Genomic DNA, 20396 nt, shown 5'->3' with positions numbered 1-20396 from the left:
AATATAACAATTCAGCTGACACACGTGTTTCCTATTGTGTCATTCTGTGACCTTTACTCGCGTTTCCGTCGTTTTAAACCGTCTCAAATCGGTCCTACCTGCCATGACAGCAGTTTAGGACCACCGCTGGCTTTTTCGGCGTGTTTTTGGTCGGCGAGGTCACGTGAACAAGTGTGTAATAACGGAGCCGGCCGCTTGGTGGTGCTGTTTCACTCGGGACTTAAGAGATGCATTAAAATAGCATTAAAGTTGCCTCACGTAAAAATACTGCATTAAAAGGTAAATGGCGTGTATTCAGAAAATATCTTTAGTTTACTTTAGTCAACTTTTCTTCAGGTAATTATTACTTTATTTCCATAAACCCTCAACCTAATTTTCCAAAAATTACATCTTAAAAAAACTTAAATGTTTTAATTACAATATTATTCTTGTTAAATTGGAACTTATGTGTTCATATTTTTGCTATTAAGTGATATTATTAGAATGTGGCTGAGCTTGCAGCATACTTCAAAACAATAACGTTACATACTTTATTAGTAAACGTGTTGAATGAATAATTTACAGAATAATGAATACAGACGGTTTATGCAATTCTAATCGGGCGGATCTTTGAAGTTGCCTCAGACTTCATAGGAAGGCGCAGATCCTGTCCACAAGCGAAGGGTTCCTGTCGGTCAAAAAGACGACTTCTTTCTTGCCCTCCTCCGTTCGGCCTGAGAAGGAAGTACGATGAAGGAAGACTGGTATGGCGTGTGCGTAGCGGCGGCGTGAGCAGTGATTCTTACTCTTGGGATGTTGCAGCCAGTTGCGGTCTACGTAGTACAGATAGCAGCTCTCGAACTCTTTCTCGTCGTAATAGGGCACCGACACCGGGATGAACGGATCCATGTTGTCAAAGCCTCGCTGAAATGGAGGAGAAACCAAAAATATTACCACCGAAAAGTGAGCGTAATAGGTCCCTTTAAGAGTATTTTCATATTATTTATATAACGTGTACTTTTGTAATATGACCTGCGTTTCAAGTTAGAAACAAATCAAGCACTATATAAATGACCTCTGACCTCTCCCAGCAGCTCTTGAGGCAGGTAGGCGTTTTTAGGAGGGTAGACGGCGCCCGTGTAGGACAGCGTGGTGATGATGGCGCCTCCCGTCTAAAAAGGAGAAGACAGGAAAGGAATGGAAGCAAATCTAAAAATGGACACTTCACGTCTTCTCACCCAGTCGTTCCTCATCAGCTTCCTCAGGTTGCAAATCAAAGTCAGCTCCTCGGGATCCACCTGGCGGGAAAACGTAGCGGCACGTCAGGAAGCGGGAAGCTTCGGTGACGGAGTTCGCCAGCCGACTTTGGGCTCACCGCGCTTTTGTCCTCCTTCTTGATGGTGGAGCGCCCCCACAGAGCGTTGACGCCGTCCACGGCGACGGCCAGGCGGAAGACGCCGCCCGGCCGGCCGCTCTGCAGCCTCAGCTCCTTCATCACCGCGCCCACCACGTCGCTGCTGCTCTTCACGCGGGAGATGCCCTGCGGACCCCCCACCAAAAAAACCACATTTGATGCATGCTTACAGTTCTTTCTTAAAGGGGACCTACTATGGGGACCCACTATGGAGACCCACTATGGGGACCCAGTATGGGGACCCAGTATGGGGACCCAGTATGGGGACCCACTATGGGGACCTATTATGCTCATTTTGGGCCCCGTAGTATTGAGTAGTGGACTCCTATAGAGCAGCTTCACACCATAACCCGCACACAAAGCTTTCTAGATCTTCCAGAATCTGCATCTACTCCAGCAATATTTCCTTGGATTTCCATCCATCCATCCATTTTCCTCCGCTTATCCGGGTGCGGGTCGCGGGGGCAGCAGTCTTCGAAGGGAAGCCCAGACTTCCCGGTCCCCGGCCACCTCCTCCAGCTCCACCGGGAGGACACCGAGGCGTTCCCAGGCCAGCTGTGAGACATAGTCCCTCCAGCGTGTCCTAGGTCTGCCCCGGGGCCTTTTCCCGGCCGGGCATGCCCGGAACACCTCCCCAGGGAGGCGTCCGGGAGGCATCCGGACTAGATGCCCGAGCCACCTCAACTGACTCCTCTCGATGTGAAGGAGAAGCGGCTCTACTCTGAGCCCCTCCCGGATGGCTGAGCTCCTCATCCTATCTCTTAGGGTGAGTCCAGCTACCCTACGGATTTCTGTTTTAATTTACTCCACTGTGATTGGTCGCACTGTATCCGGGCACCCCCCATATAAGGAAATATAAGGCATATTATAGTACAAATAAAAAACATCAGAACTTAATTCTAGCAAAATGATTGTCTAAAATGTCTCTAATAAATTAATATCGGTACAAATAAGACTCCTGTCGTATTTAAATGTGATTTTTATATGACTTTCTAAAAAGGCGTACCTGATCCACCAGCTCTCCAAGGGGTCTGCCCTCCTCCGTGAATTCTCTCTTGGTCCACACGTAGCGCTGTGTCGTGGTTATCTGGGAGAGAGGTGGGGGTACGGAAGGATTTGCACGTTTTACGTTAGACCAAGAAGATTTATGATGTGGATTTGGGTGATTACATTCCCGTTTACTCAAGTAGACTATAAACTCCGGGGAGGTAATGCCTCTCATTAAAAGGCCATTAAATAACGGACGCCCCTGCTGCTTTATGTGCATCATCAGCGTGATGATGCGCTACGGTCTCCCGACGCAAACGGCGCCAACACCCGCACGTGCTCACCTTGGAGAGGAAGGGCTCGTTGGTGGTTCTGAAGTTGGTCAGCCACTGGGTGGCTTGCAGAGGCTGGTCGAAGCGGGAGGCGCTGAAGGACGACGGCAGCAGCTCCTTGCAGTTCTTCACCCAGCTGTGGGCTGCGGGGACAGAGAACACGCAGGAGAAGCTCAAGAAGATGGACCGAACCTAAAAAAACTGCAAGGTGCAATTATGCTAATGAGACGATGACATGCGGTCCTGTGAGAAACAGACTTCAAATGCAACCAAAGAACGAAGACGTCGTCGAATGATCTCACCATCGGGCACGTGCAGCACCAGCCATCCCTGCGTGTAGCAAAAGTGCACCACGTGACAAAGGGACATGGTCTTCCCGCCGCCCTTTAATCCATCTGAACAAGTCGCTAAGCTTCATCCCGATATGACAACCATTGGTGTGACGTTATACCATAAGGATACAGAACATATATCGCCGCACAGGTTTGCTGTCGTCCGTTTCCTTCAGGTAGGAGATGACCTCCAGAGCGGGCCGCCTCACCATCACGCAAGCTTCGTTGAACGTCTTCACCTACAAAAAGCGGAACGAGCTCTCTGTTAGAAACCTCGGAGAAGATTATTGGATACAATTTCATGGTCTTCCTCTTGGATGGCGATTCTCCACCACCAAGGCCCCCAAAGCCCAAGGATACTTCCACATGATCACAATGGATGGAGTATCGAACCCATGACCTTCAGGTTGGGAGACGACCACTCTTCCACCTCAGTCATGCCGCCTTGATATCTCAGTTGTCCATAATGCCAAAAAATGTCAACTTCACAAAACCTGGTCGAAAAATATCATACCCCCCCCCCCCCCCATTTTAAACAAGATTGGTATGTGATTGTTAGCATTAGCATGATTTTCATCACTTCTTTTTCAACAGCGTTAAGAAAAAAATTGAGCTCCTAAAAGCACAAAATGCCAGAAATCTTTTAATCATTTCATCACTTTAAACAAGTCTGTCTTTTTTAAATATCATGCATATCAAATATAAACGATGTATTGGGGTTTTAAACAATTTAAATGCCAATGTGTTAACATAGCTCCAGTGTTTACATAATGACACATGTGTGCAGAAATAGGTCGATTTTGATCGGTGGTCGATCACGCAGAGCATCAGGAGTTTATAGTAGCAAAAATCGGCTTTATTAGGACATTTATGGCTTTTTCAGCATCTGCTGGGGGTCTTGGAACATAACCCCATAACATAGTCATCTGACATTAATAATTACACTTAGAAAACCATAAAATGTCTGACATGTACTGCATGCACTGAATGGGGAAATGTGGCGCCATCTGGTGGACAAATGAAAGCCACTATAATGTTCGGATCAAAAACTGCATTTTCAGCAGGTTTTTTTTAATTATAATCATATCAAATGTGTAAGTTATTGTTCAGTGGTGACAAACTAAATGGAACACAAATGAAAATACAAACATTTATGAAATATTTACTCACCGCAGCCACAAAGATGGCGTACCAAACTAACCTGTTGCTGAAAGCGGCAGGGGAGGCCGTGAGGGAAGACGCTACGGGTGTGTGCAGGTGATATGGTGTAAAACTGTCCAATATGTTTCTCAGACTGGCAAGCCTAACCAAGACACAAAAGGTGAGAATAAAATCAAAAATAACCAACACAATCAGTGATGTTCCACTTCCTCTACACCCGAGGAGCATCTTTACATACTGGATCGTTCTCATTTGTCCTGAAGACCGAGAAGGGTTCAGATTCTGGTTCTGCCACCAAAGCCTCCTGCTGCTGGCCTGATCCACTTGTATGAAGCCACCGGACTCTGGCACCCTGCAAGAGAATGACTTGAATAAACACACAGTGGACGAGACCAGTCTAAAATGTCCCCGTTTTAGCATCAAGTCCTAGCTTACCGTGGGTCGAAGCCTGGCGGACAGTCGGTGAAGAGCCATGGTCTGAAATGTTGAAACATTAGCAAACGCGCCCAAGAAGCATTTTTCGCACAACCGTCATGTAACCTTCCGCTAACACTTAGCACTACAAGCTAGCCATGTACACAACAATGCCTGTAATCCAAATAAAACCACACTCGCACATTTACCTGCTAGTCCTGTTGCCAATTGTTGTTTCTGGTACACGAACGCCCTCTAATTATTTACATTCTAGGACAAAACGTGGAGGAGAAACAAGCAGACTTCCGATAGAAGTCAATGTGCTAAACCTGTCATGGGCGCCGCCATGACGCAGTCTGTCTGACCGGAAGTGACGTAACACGCTAACCAATAAGCTCGCAGTAGGCACAAAATAGCAATACAATAAATATTAGACACGTTTATGATCGTTATTTGTTTACTTATTCAGCTTTATATGTGGTAAATGTTTACTAGGTCAAAGGGGGACAAAAAACTTTGGTTCCTGGGCCACTTTTAGCTTGCAGAATGTTATTTTTTTGCCCATTTACCACCATATTATAAAAATAAAATGTCGTAATTTACGATTAGATATTACCCCATGCATTATTTCATTTATATATATATATATATATATCCATATATATATTGCAATGTAGATTGTAAAGGTAAAGGTGATCACAGTTTTTAAGACAACATCAACAATACAAGAATATGAAAAACACAATAAAAACCCAAATATATGTAAAACACTGTAAATAATTATCGATCTAACCACGTTTGCATCGATCCAAAACCGATACTACCCCTGGTATTGCTATGGTTGACATTCGGATCGACCCGCCCACCCCCCGACCAGACGCACAACTTTTGTTTCCTCAGGACTTGAGCCAAATGGTCGCCATTTTATTAATCCAACGTATCCTCCAAATAACGCCCCTCCCTCCTTGTCGTTTCTTGCGCTGTTGCGTTCACTGTTTACCTCCTTGAGCGCACACCCACTCGCACACGCGCGTATACAGTGCATTACTGTATGCTGCTGCGGCGTTCAGGGCCCGTGGGACACCCGGACACGCAGCGCGAGTCTGTATTATTACTGGCGGGAAACGACGCAACTTTTCATGCCGGGAAGTGAGAGCGAGAGGGGGGGGAGAAAAAGAGCCAGGACTGGATGGAAGAGCAGCCAGCGCGCCACCTGGCGGCGGACATGCAGCAACGCACCGGAGCTGCCCACTGTACGATTATGAAAACACCAGCGCCAATGTTGTTGCTCCGCGGAGGAAGCTCCGAGGACGAGTCGCGTAACCTTTAACGCGTCTAATCCACGCCACGTCGTTGTTTTGCTCGGCGCCGTGGATTTTCACACACACACACACACACACACGGGTGGCGGTGGAGCTGGTGGACGGAGGAGGAGAGTTCGGGGGGTGGGGGGGTGGTGGGGGGTCCGGACAGCAACATCTTCACCTTCTCCAGCGTCTTCTAACGCAGTTTGCTCCGGGACCGCTTTTAAAGGAGGTAAGTGGCTTGCGTGGCTTTTTTTTTTTTTGCAGACATCTACGCGATGTTTGTGGGGGTGTGTGCGCAGGCCCGTTCGCGCCACGCAGGATCGCGATCATGCACTTTGCGCTAATTTTATCCCTTGTTGCCGAGTGTGTCCGCCGTGCACGTTGCAATGTCTTTTCCCGCCAGCAGCAGCAGCGAAAGGAGGGAAAAACAACAAGGTGGCGCGCCACAAGCCCTCACTTCCGTATGTGTGTATGTGTGTGTACGGTTGTTTGACGTGCATTTTTTTTCAGGTGCGCAAAGTCGTAATGTGTGTGTGTGTGTGTGTGCGTGTGCGTGTTTGAGAGAGTGCGGCAACACCCCCTCTGCCCCGACTGTGAGTACCTCCCGTGGAAATATCAGTAAGCCTACGCAGCTGTCATCCGGGTACACAATGTACGCCCAATGTACGCCCAATGTACGCCCAACACGCTTTACAAGGAGCTCAACGTGCGCGTGTCATTCAGTAAAAAAGTACAGGAGGTGGTCACGTGTGTGTTACCTTAAAAGGTGCTTACGTGGTTCCCTTGAAATTTGGTACCCACGCAGGGTGACTGACTGTGTACTGCGTATAGTAGTCCACTAAGAAATGGTATGGGAATTGTGCAGTATTGTGATAGTACCAGTACCGTGGTGGTCCCGTCCATGCTCTGATGGGTCTTGACTCTGGGAGGTTTCCAACTTGGGAACTTGTCTCCGGGGAGGTACCGTCAGTACACAGTTTGTGGCAAACGTTAAGGTTCGATGTCGCAGTGGTAGAACCTAGGGTGGTCTTAGTTCCTCAGTAACTACTCTACTCAGTAGGTCCTCGTTAGTTCTTCATTCATTCCTCAGTAACTACCTGAAGTTTGTGTATTAGATCCTCAGTCACTACTCATTAGTTCCTCATTAGTTGTTCATTCGGATTTGTGTATCTTAGTCATTAGTTCCTCATAAGTTCCTCAGTAACTACTCTAAATGTGTGTATTTTAGTGATTATTTCATCATATATACTGCATTAGTTCATCAGTAAGTACTGATGATATATATAGATCCCGAATAACTACTCTAAATGTATGTGTCTTAGTTCCTCAGTAACTACTCTACTCATTAGTTCCCCATTAGTTCTTCCCAAGTTCCTCAGTAACTACTCTAAATGTATGTGCCTTAGTTTCTCAGTAACCACTCTACTCATCAGTTCCCCATTAGTTCTTAATTAGTTCCTCAGTAACTACTCTAAATGTATGTGCCTTAGTCATTATAGTTCCTCATTAGTTCTTCATGAGTCCCTCAGTAACTACTCTAAATGTATGTGCCGGTCATTAGTTCCTCAGTAACTACTCTAAATGTATGTGCCTTAGTTTCTCAGTAACTACTCTACTCATCAGTTCCCTGTTAGTTCTTCATTAGTTCCTGAGTAACTACTCTAACCGTATGCACCTGTCATTAGTTCCCTCAGTAACTACTCTAAATGTATGTGCCTTAGTCATTATAGTTCCTCACTAGTTCTTCATGAGTTCCTCAGTAACTACTCTAAATGTATGTGTCGGTCATGAGTTCCTCAGTAACTACTCTAAATGTATGTGCCTTAGTTTCTCAGTAACTACTCTACTCATCAGTTCCCCATTAGTTAATTACTTCCTGAGTAACTACTCTAACCGTATGCACCTGTCATTAGTTCCTCAGTAACTACTCTAAATGTATGTGCCTTAGTCATTATAGTTCCTCACTAGTTCTTCATGAGTTCCTCAGTAACTACTCTAAATGTATGTGTCGGTCATGAGTTCCTCAGTAACTACTCTAAATGTATGTGTCGGTCATGAGTTCCTCAGTAACTACTCTAAATGTATGTGCCTTCGTCATTATAGTTCCTCACTAGTTCTTCATGAGTTCCTCAGTAACTACTCTAAATGTATGTGTCGGTCATGAGTTCCTCAGTAACTACTCTAAGTGTATGTGCCTTAGTCATTATAGTTCTTCATGAGTTCCTCAGTAACGTAACGACCCCGGGCTGCACTATGGACACCCCTGTCTTTGAAGATGTTTGACCTCTCATCTGAGTTCCAATCTTCCAATCCAATCTGAGTAACTACTCTAAATGTATGTCTTAGTTCCTCAGTAACTACTTTACTCAAGAGTTCCTCGTTAGTTCTTCATTCGTATTTGTGCGTCTTAGTCATTCGCTCTTTATTAGTTCCTAGTAACTACTCTAAATTGACGTGCTTTAGTCATCAGTTCCTCAGTAACTACTCTAAATTGACGTGCTTTAGTAATTAGTACTTATTGTAAAGTGAGCCCATATCTATAAGTTACATTGCATATTGCAGTATTTGTGTGAAATCACAGTAAAAGAAGCACAATGTGTTCATTCGTTACTTAAGCTACGTATGTACGTATATCGCTTTGGGAAATGATATCGCTACATCGTTAAGGAAGCCAATATGGAGCCTCTTTAGTAGACACGGTCTCTATTTCTTTTGCTGACAGGATAAACTTTGCATGTGTGTGTGTGTGTGTGTGTGTGTGTGTGTGTGTGTGTGTGTGCGTGCGAAGCGCTGGGGGCATCAACACAGCATCCTGACACCCAGCTGAGCTCCCGTGCTGGTGCTGTTGTCAGGCAGATGCCGGTTATTGATGATGATGATGATGATGATGATAACGCCTTCATTGAATGCTGATGGCGGCCGGAAAGATGGCGAGCCATTATCATGATTTAATCGTCGCCTCGGCACCGCCGAGTAGCCCGCGCTCACTCCGGGTGTCAGGTCCACCCATCATCCTGTCACGGGAAATAGCTGCCGGTCCAATGTTAGAATAATTTAGAGTTATGTTTGAGCGCTACGGTCCGGAGAGTATAAAGTACTATTAAGTATGCACTCGGATCCACGCGGGGCGGGATGGGTTCCCTTTAAGTTGGGGACCACAAAGCACGACGTCCCCTCCTGCTTAGGAGGCGTGCGAGAAGGTCGGCTGTTAGGATCTTTAACCGCTCCTATTTGATTTCATGGCAGGGCTTGGAGGTGGGAATACGCTCTTACGTAACGCTCTTACTGGAATCGGCGTTCCGTCTGATTCCAGGGGTGGTTTTTAGGGTGTGTGCGTGGGGGGGGGCTCCTAAATGAAAACATTATCTATGATGCTCTTGTCTGTTTAAGGAGGCGCTTGAGTGGATATCCCAAGAGGCTCCCCGGGTGGGTATATTATAAAATTCATGTCTCCCATGATGTAAGAAGCAATGTCATGAAGGATGGGGCGAGGCTGAGGGGGGCGGCGTTTATTTTGGTGGGGTAGAATATTATTTTAGGGCGTGTTGCTTCGCTGTAATGTCACATTAAAAGTCCATCAACAACGGGGTCAATGAAAAGCTTACTTGACTCAGAGGAAGCAACGGGAGGAGAAGGAATTTGCGCTCCCTTCCAAAAATAAGTTTCCCCCCCCCTTTTGCTACGTGGTGTTACCATGACTGAGTGGCGAGGAAGGGGGGGGGGGGGGTTAGTTGGGACTGTGGCTGGAGGGATTTGGAACGGAATGAAGTGCAGGAGGAAATATGGTTGTGATTAACGAGAATATAGTGTATGACTTTGACCGTTTAGCGCGACTCAGAATGAGAGCGAGAGAGCGAGCGAGATGGGGGGGGGGGGCTAATAGAGAATGCATGCGAAAGCTTTCTGCCAGAAATGAAAAGGGGGAGTTTTTTCAGAGAGAAAAGAAAGTACAGCGGATTGGAGGGAAGGGTGAGCGGAGAAGTGCTGGTGGGAGTAGCTGAGAACAGAAGGCGCAAAGATGGCGGCGAGAGTAAGGGAAGAGGGGGGGGTGTGCGGGGGCGGGGGCTGGAATCAGCGAGGTGCCGATTGAATGATAATCGACCCAGAGGTCAAAAGTTTTTTGTTTTTTTTTGCCGTCTTACTCGCACATTGTTTTGGAAGAACGTGACTCAGGCTCGCTTCCAGTAAGTGCAGGCATTCGGGGAATCGGCGGCGTTGATTAGCCCCCGGGGTCCTCTGCGTGATGAGATCATCTCTGTGGACACACACTCGTGCCTCCTTGCAGCTGCCCGACTGGAAGGGGACTTTCCTTCCAGTTTCTGTGCTGCTGTTGCTACTCAGCATCTGTGCTCACTGAAGTGACTAATCACTGGATTCTATCTTTCTGTCCGCCCCCCCTCCCTCTCTTTCTATCTCTCTCTTTCGCTCTCTCTATCTTAACAGGCGTTTTGTGAGCTCAAGCCCAACGGACCAAAGATTGTCCGTTGCCAGATGAAGAAGCTCAACTCTCCATAGTCGGACTCTTTTTCTTCAATCTATCACTCCTACCTGCAAGCAACCTCCCCCTACTGGGAAGTGCACAGCCCTCTGCTCCTCCCCCCTGACTTCTCTGATGGACCAGAGAATGAAGGGGGGTACCCCTCCGATGACGGACTCCACTCTGGATGCGTCCCCTGCACCTGAGGACTTGGAGCAGGACCAGGATAAACGAAAGCGGATGGTCGAGGGGGAGGATTCGGACTGTAGTAGGAAAGAGGAGCGACGAGGGAAAAAGAGAGAAGGGGACAAGGGGGCAGTACTGGAGTTGCTCATCGAGGGGCGCTGCGGAGGCGCAGGGCAGCAGCAGCTTCAGATATGTGGCAAAGACAGCGGCTGCCCCGACGGGAATGTGCGACTCCGCATCGGAGTCCAGGCCAAGCGCACCAAGAAGCCGCCCAAGATCTTGGAGAGCTACGTCTGCAAGCCCACCATCAGAACCTACCAGAGGCAGGTCCGAGGAGGGGCGCTCCCCAGCAGGGGCGGCTCTAATCCGGACCACGCCAACAGGGAGTCCATCTCAGGCTCGGACGGTGTGCAGACCGCATCCAAACAAACCCTGCCTCCGCAGTTATCATCGTCTTCATCGCCGGCGTCATGTCCTACAGCTTCCGGCTCAGCGTCAGCCATTGCCAGCTCAGGGACCAAGTCTGCCAAACAGGTGGGTTGAACCTTCAATGGCGGCTTAGCGCGGCGTAAGCAAGCTGTGAACAAAACAATCGTTACCGTTGACAACATGTTGACCTTTGTTGTAAACTGTTGCTTACATTCAGCATTTGTGGAACACGTTCACTCAAGTCCTCCGGTTCTCCAGTCCTCCGGTCCCGCCGGGACTGGGCTGTAAACACAGACACGAGAGCAGGGAGACGAGTCCAAAACAATAAAGCTGTTGTCGACGGAGCAAAAACAATGAGCTGTAGCTCGCTATTAAAGCCCGGCAAGGCTGATGGGAGCCACAGAGACGGCCAATCGTTTTCCTTTGGTTCGGCGTTCCCGGGGCTGCTGATGTTACAGCTATTTAATAGCTAGCTAAGTAACGTTGCCGTGCACCCTAAACCATCTTCTGGTTTCATTCATTTCTCAACAAATTACAAATCAAAAGCATGCAAAGAATAAAATGTGCAGCTGCTTTGGACGAGTTAAACACTTACCTGAGTCAAAATGTTGCACATTTTACCCAATACCATCAGTCGACCATAGTTGATTGTGTGGAATTGATTGTTTTTTATTCAGTTGATATTCCGTTGCAACGAGTTTGCTGTCTAAAGAAGTCCAACATGTGTCAGATGTCAGCTGGAGAAATTGAACTACAGTAAACCTCGGATATATCGGACTCGGATATATCGGAAATTCGCTCACAACGGACAGATAAAAAAGAACCGATTTTTCTGTAATGCATTTCCAATAAAAATTCATTGCATATATCGGATTTTTTTATAACGGATTTCGCCTATTTCGGACAAAATCTCCAGTCCCGTTCCAACGCATTTCCATGAAATTTCCCTGGCATATATCGGATGGCCGCATCGTGGCGCTCCGATTCGCCGAATCGTGACAGGCCGCTATACGACGTCATTTGCAGCGTTTGCAGCGTTGCCTGCGCGTCCAGGTACATTGGAAACATAGTCAAGGAAGTGCCTTTTTATAACGGATAAAATCCCATTTACGCATATCCCGGATATAAATCCGAGAAATGCGTAAAATGGACATTTTCCGGTATACGCATAGTATAACGGATTTCGCTTATATCGGACAAAAACCAGTGGGAACAATTGAATCCGATATATCCGAGGTTTACTGTATATCTCGCCTTGTGGTTAGCATGTTGGCCCCACAGCCAGGAGATGGGGGAAATATGAGTCCGAATTGGCGCTTGTATGTTCTCCATGTGTGTGGTTTTCTCCGTGTACTCGGGTTTACTCCCGCATTCCAAAAATATCAATGTCAATATTTCGATACAGAACATTAAGTCAATAACTCCAATACCACCCGCTAGGTGTATTCGGTATATGGAACCTTCAGTTGGGTACAAAGGTGCGCCACGGATTAAAAATGAGTGTTTCTCGCGTCACGCATCCAAACAAACACGCTTCGGCTGGTGGGAGTCATGACTAGCGATGGTGCCAAGGAGAAGCCGGAGCCTGGAGACCCTTTTCCGTTCCAGGCCTGCTACTGCTACCCACACATACAGCACGCTATCCAGATTGCAAGGATATGCTGTGATGTATTCATGGTGTATTATTGTCGGGTCGAGGTAGTAAAAAGTATTCCGACAGTATTAACGGAACATATGTGCTGTCGCCGTGCTTTGGTTTTGGTTCCGAACCACATGGAGTAAAATCGCTCAGCCTTGTGGTGCGCCGTCCCGTTCTAAGGTCATACGAGCAATTGTCTCGATCTTTAAAAGCAAGCAGCACATTTAAATAAAGCGGCCTATAAATAGGACGGGCGGCACAGCAACCGCTCGGCCATTACAGGCATTGGTCCATCAGTCCTTCTGACAGTCGCCCAAGGGGAAGCTTATTGCTCGAGCTGCACAAACGCCACTCAAGCCGCAGCGCGTACCAAAATTACAGGACAAGTACAAAATGTCAGGCCTTCTCATCTATATTAGCGGCAATTTATAGTCACCAATAGCGCGAGCGTTTTCTCTTCGCCTGACACTCTATATCTGTCCCTCTCGTCTATTTTTACATCCTCTCCTTTCTCTACCTGCTCTCATTTATCTTTCACTCCCCTTCTGTCCCCGTCCCGCTCTCTTCCTCTGCTCTGCGCCTTTCCTTTCTGTGTCACCCCCTCCGTTTCCCGTTTCCGTCACCTCGCTCTGTCTCCTCCTCGATGTGCCCTCCTTTCTCTGCCTGATTGAGTCACTTTGTCCTCAGTCTCGACTTTAATGGCTGGACAAAAACAAAAGCATTTCTGTTATTGTCGTCCTCCCACCGTTGTCAATAGCAGCCGTCGCAATGATGTCACAATAATCAGAGATTGCTTTTTTTCCCCCCCCACACACGTCCCAGGTTCCACTGAAACTGGCCACGAACGCAGACGCAACTTCAAGTGGTCCGCCTGAGAGCGTAAAGAAAGAGAAGACTCCAAGCATCCGTGACCAGCCGGTTCCTGCAGGACCTAAACTTTCCTCGCCTTCAACTTCCACGCCATGCGTAGACACGCCTCCTGAAGCGGGAATCAACAAGAACCACAATGGTGTGGTGCAGACCCAGAAGCAGAAAGGGCTTTCCAATGGGAGATGCTCTGAAGAAAACATCGGAGATAGCCCAAAAATCAAATCCGGGAAACACAGCGGCTCTCCAGTTCCTTGCGTGGAACCATCCACAACACCTCCAAGCTCCTCTGAAACTCAGCTCTGTTTGCCCGAAAGGGATATGTCTTCTCAGTCACCGGATGCGGATCCTTCACGATATCTCTCCAAAGACAAAAAGAAAGAGCGGAAGATAAGGAAAGAGAAACGGAAGGAGAAAAAATCAAAGGGAGATGGACTGGACCTAGCAAGAGTGAAGGCTGACAGTCGAAAGGAAGGAATAAAAAAGAAGAAAAAAGACAAAGGAAAAGATGGCAAATGGAGACATGGGAAGGAGCGACCGGTGTCTGACCATAAAGGTGGTGAGGAACCAAAGACTGGAGAAAAAGCTGAGAAAAACAAGGACAAGATCAGGAAAGAGGATACCAAATGGAGCGGCAACGGTAAAGGAGATCAAACACCTAAAGGCAGACCAGATGGTGGGGATATCAGAGATAATATTTGCACGTCGGTCAAAGAAGCTGAGCACCAAGCCCCGGCAGGCGATGACAATAAGTCAAAAGAGAAGGAGGTCTTCAGCCGGTCAACGGTACCGCCAAAACAATCCGTGTCTTCGTCCGCTGCGCCTCCTCTTTCTCCCCATTCCTTGCAAGAGCAAGACAGCAGACCGCTGAAGAAACGTAAAGCTCGACGTCCCAGCTGGACAAAGTTGGTGCATCGGGCTCAGAGGGCGGAAAATCAGAAAGATGATTCTCAAGCTAGTTCCTCCCAGGCACCTAATCGGCAAACTGATGAGCTGACTCATTTGTCTCCTTCTCCGTCCCCGACCACCAGCGTTCCTGTGTCTGTGTCTGTGTCTTCTCCGGTCAAACCATCATCCCCGAAACGGAATCATTCCACATTAGACCCCAGCCCGCCTTCCGCCCCGAAAAGCCCTGCGACCCCTACCAGAAGAAGAGGCCGCCCCAAATCCCACTGCATGATCTACGATGAACCTCTTCGACTTTCACCCGAGGAAATCGCCTTTTTGGGGTGTGACAATGTTCAACCGTTCCCGGTCTCGGAGTCCAGCCCGAAAAAACGCGGTCGTCCTCGCAAACAAGCTATGAATCCCACAGAAGTCACAGATCCTCACCCTTCTCCCGAAAAGGGAAACAGGCAGCTAAAGATCAGGAAGCTCATCAACGAGAGGAAGAAAAGGAAGAAGAGGCGGCTCCACAAGGTAATAAATCCCGGCTATCCCGGGAATGACGGCAGGAGAATTAAAGCTGCACAGAACAATCCAAGCGCATGCAAGTCGACCGAGTCTCCGATCGTGCCCACGCTCTCCGCCCTGTCCTCCTCCTTCGGGGCCAAGCTGGGGCCTCTCATCAACGTGAGCAAGAGAGGAACCATCTACATGGGGAAGAGGCGAGGACGCAAGCCCAAATCCCAAACGGCTCATCTGAAACCCAACAGCTTCACTCAGTCGTCTTTGTTCGGCCATCCCACAGAAACATCTTTCTTCATGTCTCAGCCCGCCCACCCCTTCCCCTCCCCGTCCCTTACCCACTCCAGTGGGGCCCAGAGTCCTTATAGCGAAGGAAGTGTCACCGAGCCAACATCCGCTCTGGTTTTTCCTCCCCCGTTCTCGCTCCCGTCGCCATCTTCCTCCTGCACGTCACCCCGCCCCCTGTCCTGCTCCTCCGTCTCCCCCTTTGTGAAGAAGAGTTGCCCATGCCAGGGCAGGCACCACTTCCCTTTTCACCAGTCGTCATGTAAGCTTTCTTCGCCCCCGCCTACGCTGCATCCGACTCCCGGGTCCCCGGGCCACTTAAAAGACCCGACCCCCTCCCCCAGGAGTGAATCTCACAGCGAGGAGACATTGCCCAGCGATAGCGGGATCGGAACCGATAACAACAGTGTCTGCGAGCGAGCAGACATGAGGGGGGCGAGAGGCGTCCTCCGGTTGGGGCAAAGGTCCGGGGGAATTCTTGGCGGTCCGAAAAATCCTTCTCTTATCGAGAGCGCCTCTCATTTTCTGATGTCCAGACACAAGAGTCCGGTCAGCAACTCAACAGCCATGGAGCGACACCGACATCGGCACAAGCGGAGGGATTACAGCTGCCCCTCTTCCTGCGCCTGCTTGTGCCCCTGCCCCGGGCACAACAACAAGTGCCCCCATTCCGATTTCTTCCCTTGCCTTGGTCACAACACACTGAAGAAACAGAAAAATAAACACAAAAAGAAACACCAGCAGCTACTCATGCAGGACCCGGAGTTTCTGTCGGAACTGGAAGAGCTCATCGGTCAATTCAGCGAAGTCCACATCGGTCGGAGAGCCTGGGCTCGAGCGGAGCTGGCACAGGGTTTGGAGGGGAGCGGGAACGCGCTCGGGGGCAGGCGGCATCACTCCTCGCACTCTCACCGCTCCAACGTCTTCAGGATCAATCTGAACGGCTTCTATTCGCCTCACCCTCCCACCTTTGCCGCCAATCCCGCCTTCCCCCCCCAGCCGTTCTACCCCTGCCAGCCCGTGCATTGCAACAGGAAGCCGGAGCGCCGGCAGTGCGGCTGTCCGTCAAAGTTCCAGGACGGCATCGACAACATGGGATTCTACAGCAGCTACCCGCCAGCCACGACGCTGTACCACCACCTTCCCGGCTCGTACCCAATTCCCTCTCCTCACCAGTACGCCCCGCAACAGCCGCACCACGCCCACTTCCTACTCAACCCCGCCAGGTTCCACAGGCGGAGGAGCAGGCTGCTGAGGGAGGGAGCTTTCGGAGGGGAGGTGGAAGGAAGCGGAGGGTACACGTCGAGCCTCCCGTGTGACTGCGGGCGGAGCGAACACAAACATAAACACAGGGAGAGGCCCACTGAACCAAACATGGACGACGAGGTGGCGTTACGTGATCGTGAGGGCGGCGAAGCGGTGGCGAGAGAGAGCTTCTCCAGTGCAAAGTCTCGGTTGATGATGGGACAAGGAGGCGTGAAGAAGTGCACGAGAGGAACGGGCGGCGTTCTGTCCAAAGAGTCACCTTGGCTACGTGAGAACGGAAGCAATTCCTTCTCCGCCGCATCATCGGCATCATCTTTGTCAGAGAGATCCAGACCCGCGTCTCTTTTCTCCGTGGGACTGGGCTCCTCTCACTTGTCTTCATTCGGGGGAGGGTGGGGCGGACTGAGCCACGGTTGGACAAAGCCCAGGGGTGCAGAGTTCCCAAACTCCAGCTGGGGGTCCTTCAGTGGACACGCAGGCCGAACGGTCCCGTCGGACCATGAGGACTATGACGAGGAAGATATTCACCTGAACAGGAAGTCCCCATCCCCAACGCACACCAACTTGTTCACATCCTCGGCCGCGGCGAAAGGAGGGCGTGGCTTGAGGAGCGTGGTAGCCACCAGGAACCTGGGGGGAGGTAGGTTATGGAGGACGGACCAGCCGGCTTGGACCGAGAGGAGAGAATCAGGTGAGATACCTGGAAGGACAAGGTGATGGAGCATGTTATGAACTTATGTTTCTTTGCATATTAGCATGGCAGTCGGGTGTTTTTGTTCGGGTTTGACTCCCATTTCGCTGCTCGGCGATACGATGATTTATTTACACAATGTCAAGATGAAATTTACCTGGGGGGGGAAAAGTGACATTGTTTTTACTTTAGATGTTTTTTGGGCGCACATCAAAGCCCGGAGATCAAACCGGTGTCTTTTTATAGCCTTGTTCAAACTCCTTCTGCTGAGCAGCGGATGTGTTTAACACACTCATAACCACTCAGCAACCGCGCAGTTGGAATTCGAAAGAAGAAAAAAAAAGTCTTCTAGCTATAGGAGCAATTCCTTGATGGGAACCAGCCAAAAACCGGAGCCCACCGCACAATGTTTGGTAGCTCAAGGCTACCCGGAGAGCGCAATCATTAGTTAACCGCCGCATGGGCTATTTAAAGCCGCCCCGCTTTCCCCCTCGCCGCTGGCCGACGGGGGCTATTTGACTTGGAGAGATTCAATAAGCAAAGAGTGGTCGGCCTTGTCGGAGACGGTGGAAAAATGGAAAAGAAAAAAAAACAAGATGAGCTCAGTAGTGATTGATGAAGGATTAGCGGGTCAGTGGGGGGCCGTCTAAAAACCAAACACACGACCGCATGGGAATACGTTCCACATGGCAACACAAACATGGTGGCACGTCTGTAAAAACTACAGTAGAACTACTGTACTCGTTCTTCCTTTGTAATACCAACACATACTAAACTACAGAGACAGCAAATACAAACAAAGGGACGGTTAGCATAGTGGTTTCAGGACCGATTATAGGAAAAATGTTTTCATAATTATCGTCTTTTATTGCCAGGAAAATGGGGTTTGTTATTGCACTTATAAAATGTTTCGTGTCTGTTTTTCCACTTGAGTTTACTAATAGTTATAATTATGGGCTAACGACATTAGTATGTATTTTTCTGCTATGTATGTAGCGTTGCTTTCGGGAGTGGCCTGAGGGACTGTGAACGCAGCGCTGATGCTCTGGGAGAAAGTGTGTGGTGAGGCTAGTGGCTAGCCGGCTAGTAGGTGTGGCAAGGTGTCACTACGAAGTAAATTAGTTCTTTGGCGTAAAAATGGTAATAATAATAATAATAATAAAAAGAAGAATGTCGCTGTAGCTTGGTTTTTGGAGGTTTTTTCAGAAGCTGGAATAGGTGTGTCCCATTATGTGCATTCTTAGGTGTCTCTTTTTATCTGTTTTATCAGTTTTTTATCAGTTTTTTATCAGTTTTTTATCAGTTTTTTATCCGTTTTTTATCCGTTTTTTTATCAGTTTTTTTATCAGTTTTTTTTATCAGTTTTTTTAATCAGTATTTTATCAGTTTTTTTATCCGTTTTTTATCCGTTTTTTATCAGTTTTTTTATCATTTTTTTTATCAGTTTTTTTTATCAGTTTTTTTAATCAGTATTTTATCAGTTTTTTATCCGTTTTTTATCCGTTTTTTATCAGTTTTTTATCAGTTTTCACATAAGGACTGTGGATGACGGGCAAAAGTCCAAAAATAGAGTACAGGACGGGCGGCACGGCGGTCGAGTGGTTAGCGTGCAGACCTCACAGCAAGGAGACCGGGGTTCAATTCCACCCTCGGCCATCTCTGTGTGGAGTTTGCATGTTCTCCCCGTGCATGCGTGGGTTTTCTCCGGGTATTCCGGTTTCCTCCCACATTCCAAAAACATGCTAGGTTAATTAGCCACTCCAAATTGTCCATAGGTATGAATGTGAGTGTGAATGGTTGTTTGTCTATATGTGCCCTGTGATTGGCTGGCCACCAGTCCAGGGTGTATGCCGCCTCTCGCCCAAAGACAGCTGGGATAGGCTCCAGCAGAGCAGTTTTTTCAGAAGCTGGAATAGGTGTGTCCCATTATGTGCATTCTTAGCTGCCTCTTTTTATCTGTTTTATCTGTTTTTTTATCTTGAGAACGTGCAGAAAAGAGGAAGACATGCGTTCATGTTTCACATAAGGACTGTGGATGATGGGCAAAATTCCAAAAATAGAGTACAGGACTAGTTGGTGCTTTTTCCACAACAGTGCCATCTGCAGGCCGCGGCGCCGACCGCGTGCATCAATCACTCGGCTTTCCCGGAAGTAATCCGGTTGTGACTCATCTAATCGGTGGCCCATCTGCATGACTCAGCCGAGAGCGGCCTCGCCTCACACACCTCCTGCGGGCCTCATCGCTGAGCCACATCTGTCTCGTTTCCTCACTCCCCTCTCTTGTCCGTTCCCGCCCACCGCAGGCTTACAAGGTGACTCGAGAAGCCGCGGGCAGCCCCGAGCGGTGCCAACAGCACACAGAGCGGATGGCAAAAACAAAAGGCGACCGGGACGACCCAGGAAACGCCCTCTGACCTCCGCTTTGTCCCCGTCGGCGCCGCCACCCGACCTCTCGCCTAATAATAATAATAATAATAATAATAATAATAATAATAAAAGCGATGGAGTGGGCGTCGTCTCGGTGCAGCAGGTGACGGATGCAGAGCTTCAGGCCAAGAGGAAGCGAGGACGGAAGAGAAAACATGACGCGTCTCCCTGTCACCAGAGGTAAACACCCCCCCTCCGCGCCCCCCCCCCCGACGCTCACGCTCACAAAGCAGCCTTTGACGCCCTCTTCGACGTCCCCGTATTAACCAGCCACATTTCAGCACTGTGTGCTAAACCAGTGCCTCTTCTTTCTCTTTTTGTTTCCTCCCTGTCGCTCTATCTCTCGCTTCGTGCTTTCCTTTTTAGCGGCGCAGACCAGGAGTGTTGCGACGCACTCGAGGAAACTTTCGGCTATACGGCCGCATCGCAGCCCGCATCGCAGCCCGCATCGCAGCCCGCATCGCAGCCCGCATCGCAGCCCGCATCGCAGCCGGTCAGCATCCAAAGAGACGAGCGGGACGACGCCCCTCCAAGGAAGACCTTTTTGAGGGCGGGGCTCTACTCGGACGATTACAAAACCACAGAGTGAGCATTTTTTTACTCATGTCTGTCGCCATATTTATACAGCGGAACCTCTAAGGTCGAACAGAATCTGTTCCAGGATGCTAGTTGACCCCTAAAAGGGATACGGTGGAAGTCGCTTAACCCGTCACCAAGTCCGCCACTGCTAATAAGCATAGTCCCGAGTCCATAGGCCCGAGAGTCATTAGTCACCGAGACGTTTGCTCTTGGTCGG

The 20396-nt window shown here is 48.9% G+C and overlaps 2 protein-coding genes across 9 annotated transcripts in view; one reads left to right on the top strand and one right to left on the bottom strand.

The window, feature by feature from the left end:
• Positions 1-563: 563 nt before the first annotated feature.
• On the bottom strand, positions 564-5193 carry dap3 (death associated protein 3). The gene is made up of 13 exons (XM_058083476.1): positions 4829-5193; positions 4641-4682; positions 4444-4557; positions 4246-4347; positions 3175-3283; positions 3015-3107; positions 2725-2855; positions 2400-2480; positions 1355-1519; positions 1218-1277; positions 1062-1151; positions 786-903; positions 564-713 (listed from the first exon to the last, which is right to left on the bottom strand). The coding sequence occupies exons 2-13, from the start codon at positions 4677-4679 to the stop codon at positions 628-630; spliced, it is 1188 nt and encodes a 395-aa protein (XP_057939459.1). The 5' UTR covers positions 4680-4682; positions 4829-5193; the 3' UTR covers positions 564-627.
• A 392-nt stretch (positions 5194-5585) lies between these two features.
• Positions 5586-20396, top strand: part of LOC131136529 (histone-lysine N-methyltransferase ASH1L-like) — a 29505-nt gene continuing 14694 nt past the window's right edge. For 5 of the 8 annotated variants that reach the window (XR_009131752.1, XM_058083463.1, XM_058083462.1 and 2 more), the window contains exons 1-5: positions 5586-6155; positions 10370-11123; positions 13480-17173; positions 19477-19780; positions 19967-20185. Coding sequence is in view for 6 of the 8 variants with exons in the window: in XM_058083463.1 (XP_057939446.1) it covers positions 10539-11123; positions 13480-17173; positions 19477-19780; positions 19967-20185 (4802 nt within the window). In the remaining 2 variants the exon portion in view is untranslated. Of the gene's footprint in view, positions 6156-10369; positions 11124-13479; positions 17174-19476; positions 19781-19964; positions 20186-20396 lie in introns of all 8 variants that reach the window. The other 3 variants (XR_009131753.1, XM_058083466.1, XM_058083464.1) reach the window with 2 other exon arrangements.

This window comes from Doryrhamphus excisus, chromosome 10 (genome assembly GCF_030265055.1).
Source record: "Doryrhamphus excisus isolate RoL2022-K1 chromosome 10, RoL_Dexc_1.0, whole genome shotgun sequence".
Classification (NCBI taxonomy): domain Eukaryota; kingdom Metazoa; phylum Chordata; class Actinopteri; order Syngnathiformes; family Syngnathidae; genus Doryrhamphus; species Doryrhamphus excisus.
This window is presented reverse-complemented; position numbering and strand designations above follow the sequence as displayed.

What these genes read in the sequence shown, in the direction of transcription:
- dap3 (XM_058083476.1), bottom strand. Translation starts at nt 4,679, where the DNA reads ATGGCTCTTCACCGACTGTCCGCCAGGCTTCGACCCACG. An exon ending in GGTGCTGCACGTGCCCGATG is followed by an intron (nt 2,856 to 3,014) that starts GTGAGATCATTC and finishes CTGTCCCCGCAG; the next exon opens with CCCACAGCTGGGTGAAGAAC. An exon ending in AGCTGATGAGGAACGACTGG is followed by an intron (nt 1,152 to 1,217) that starts GTGAGAAGACGT and finishes TCTCCTTTTTAG; the next exon opens with ACGGGAGGCGCCATCATCAC.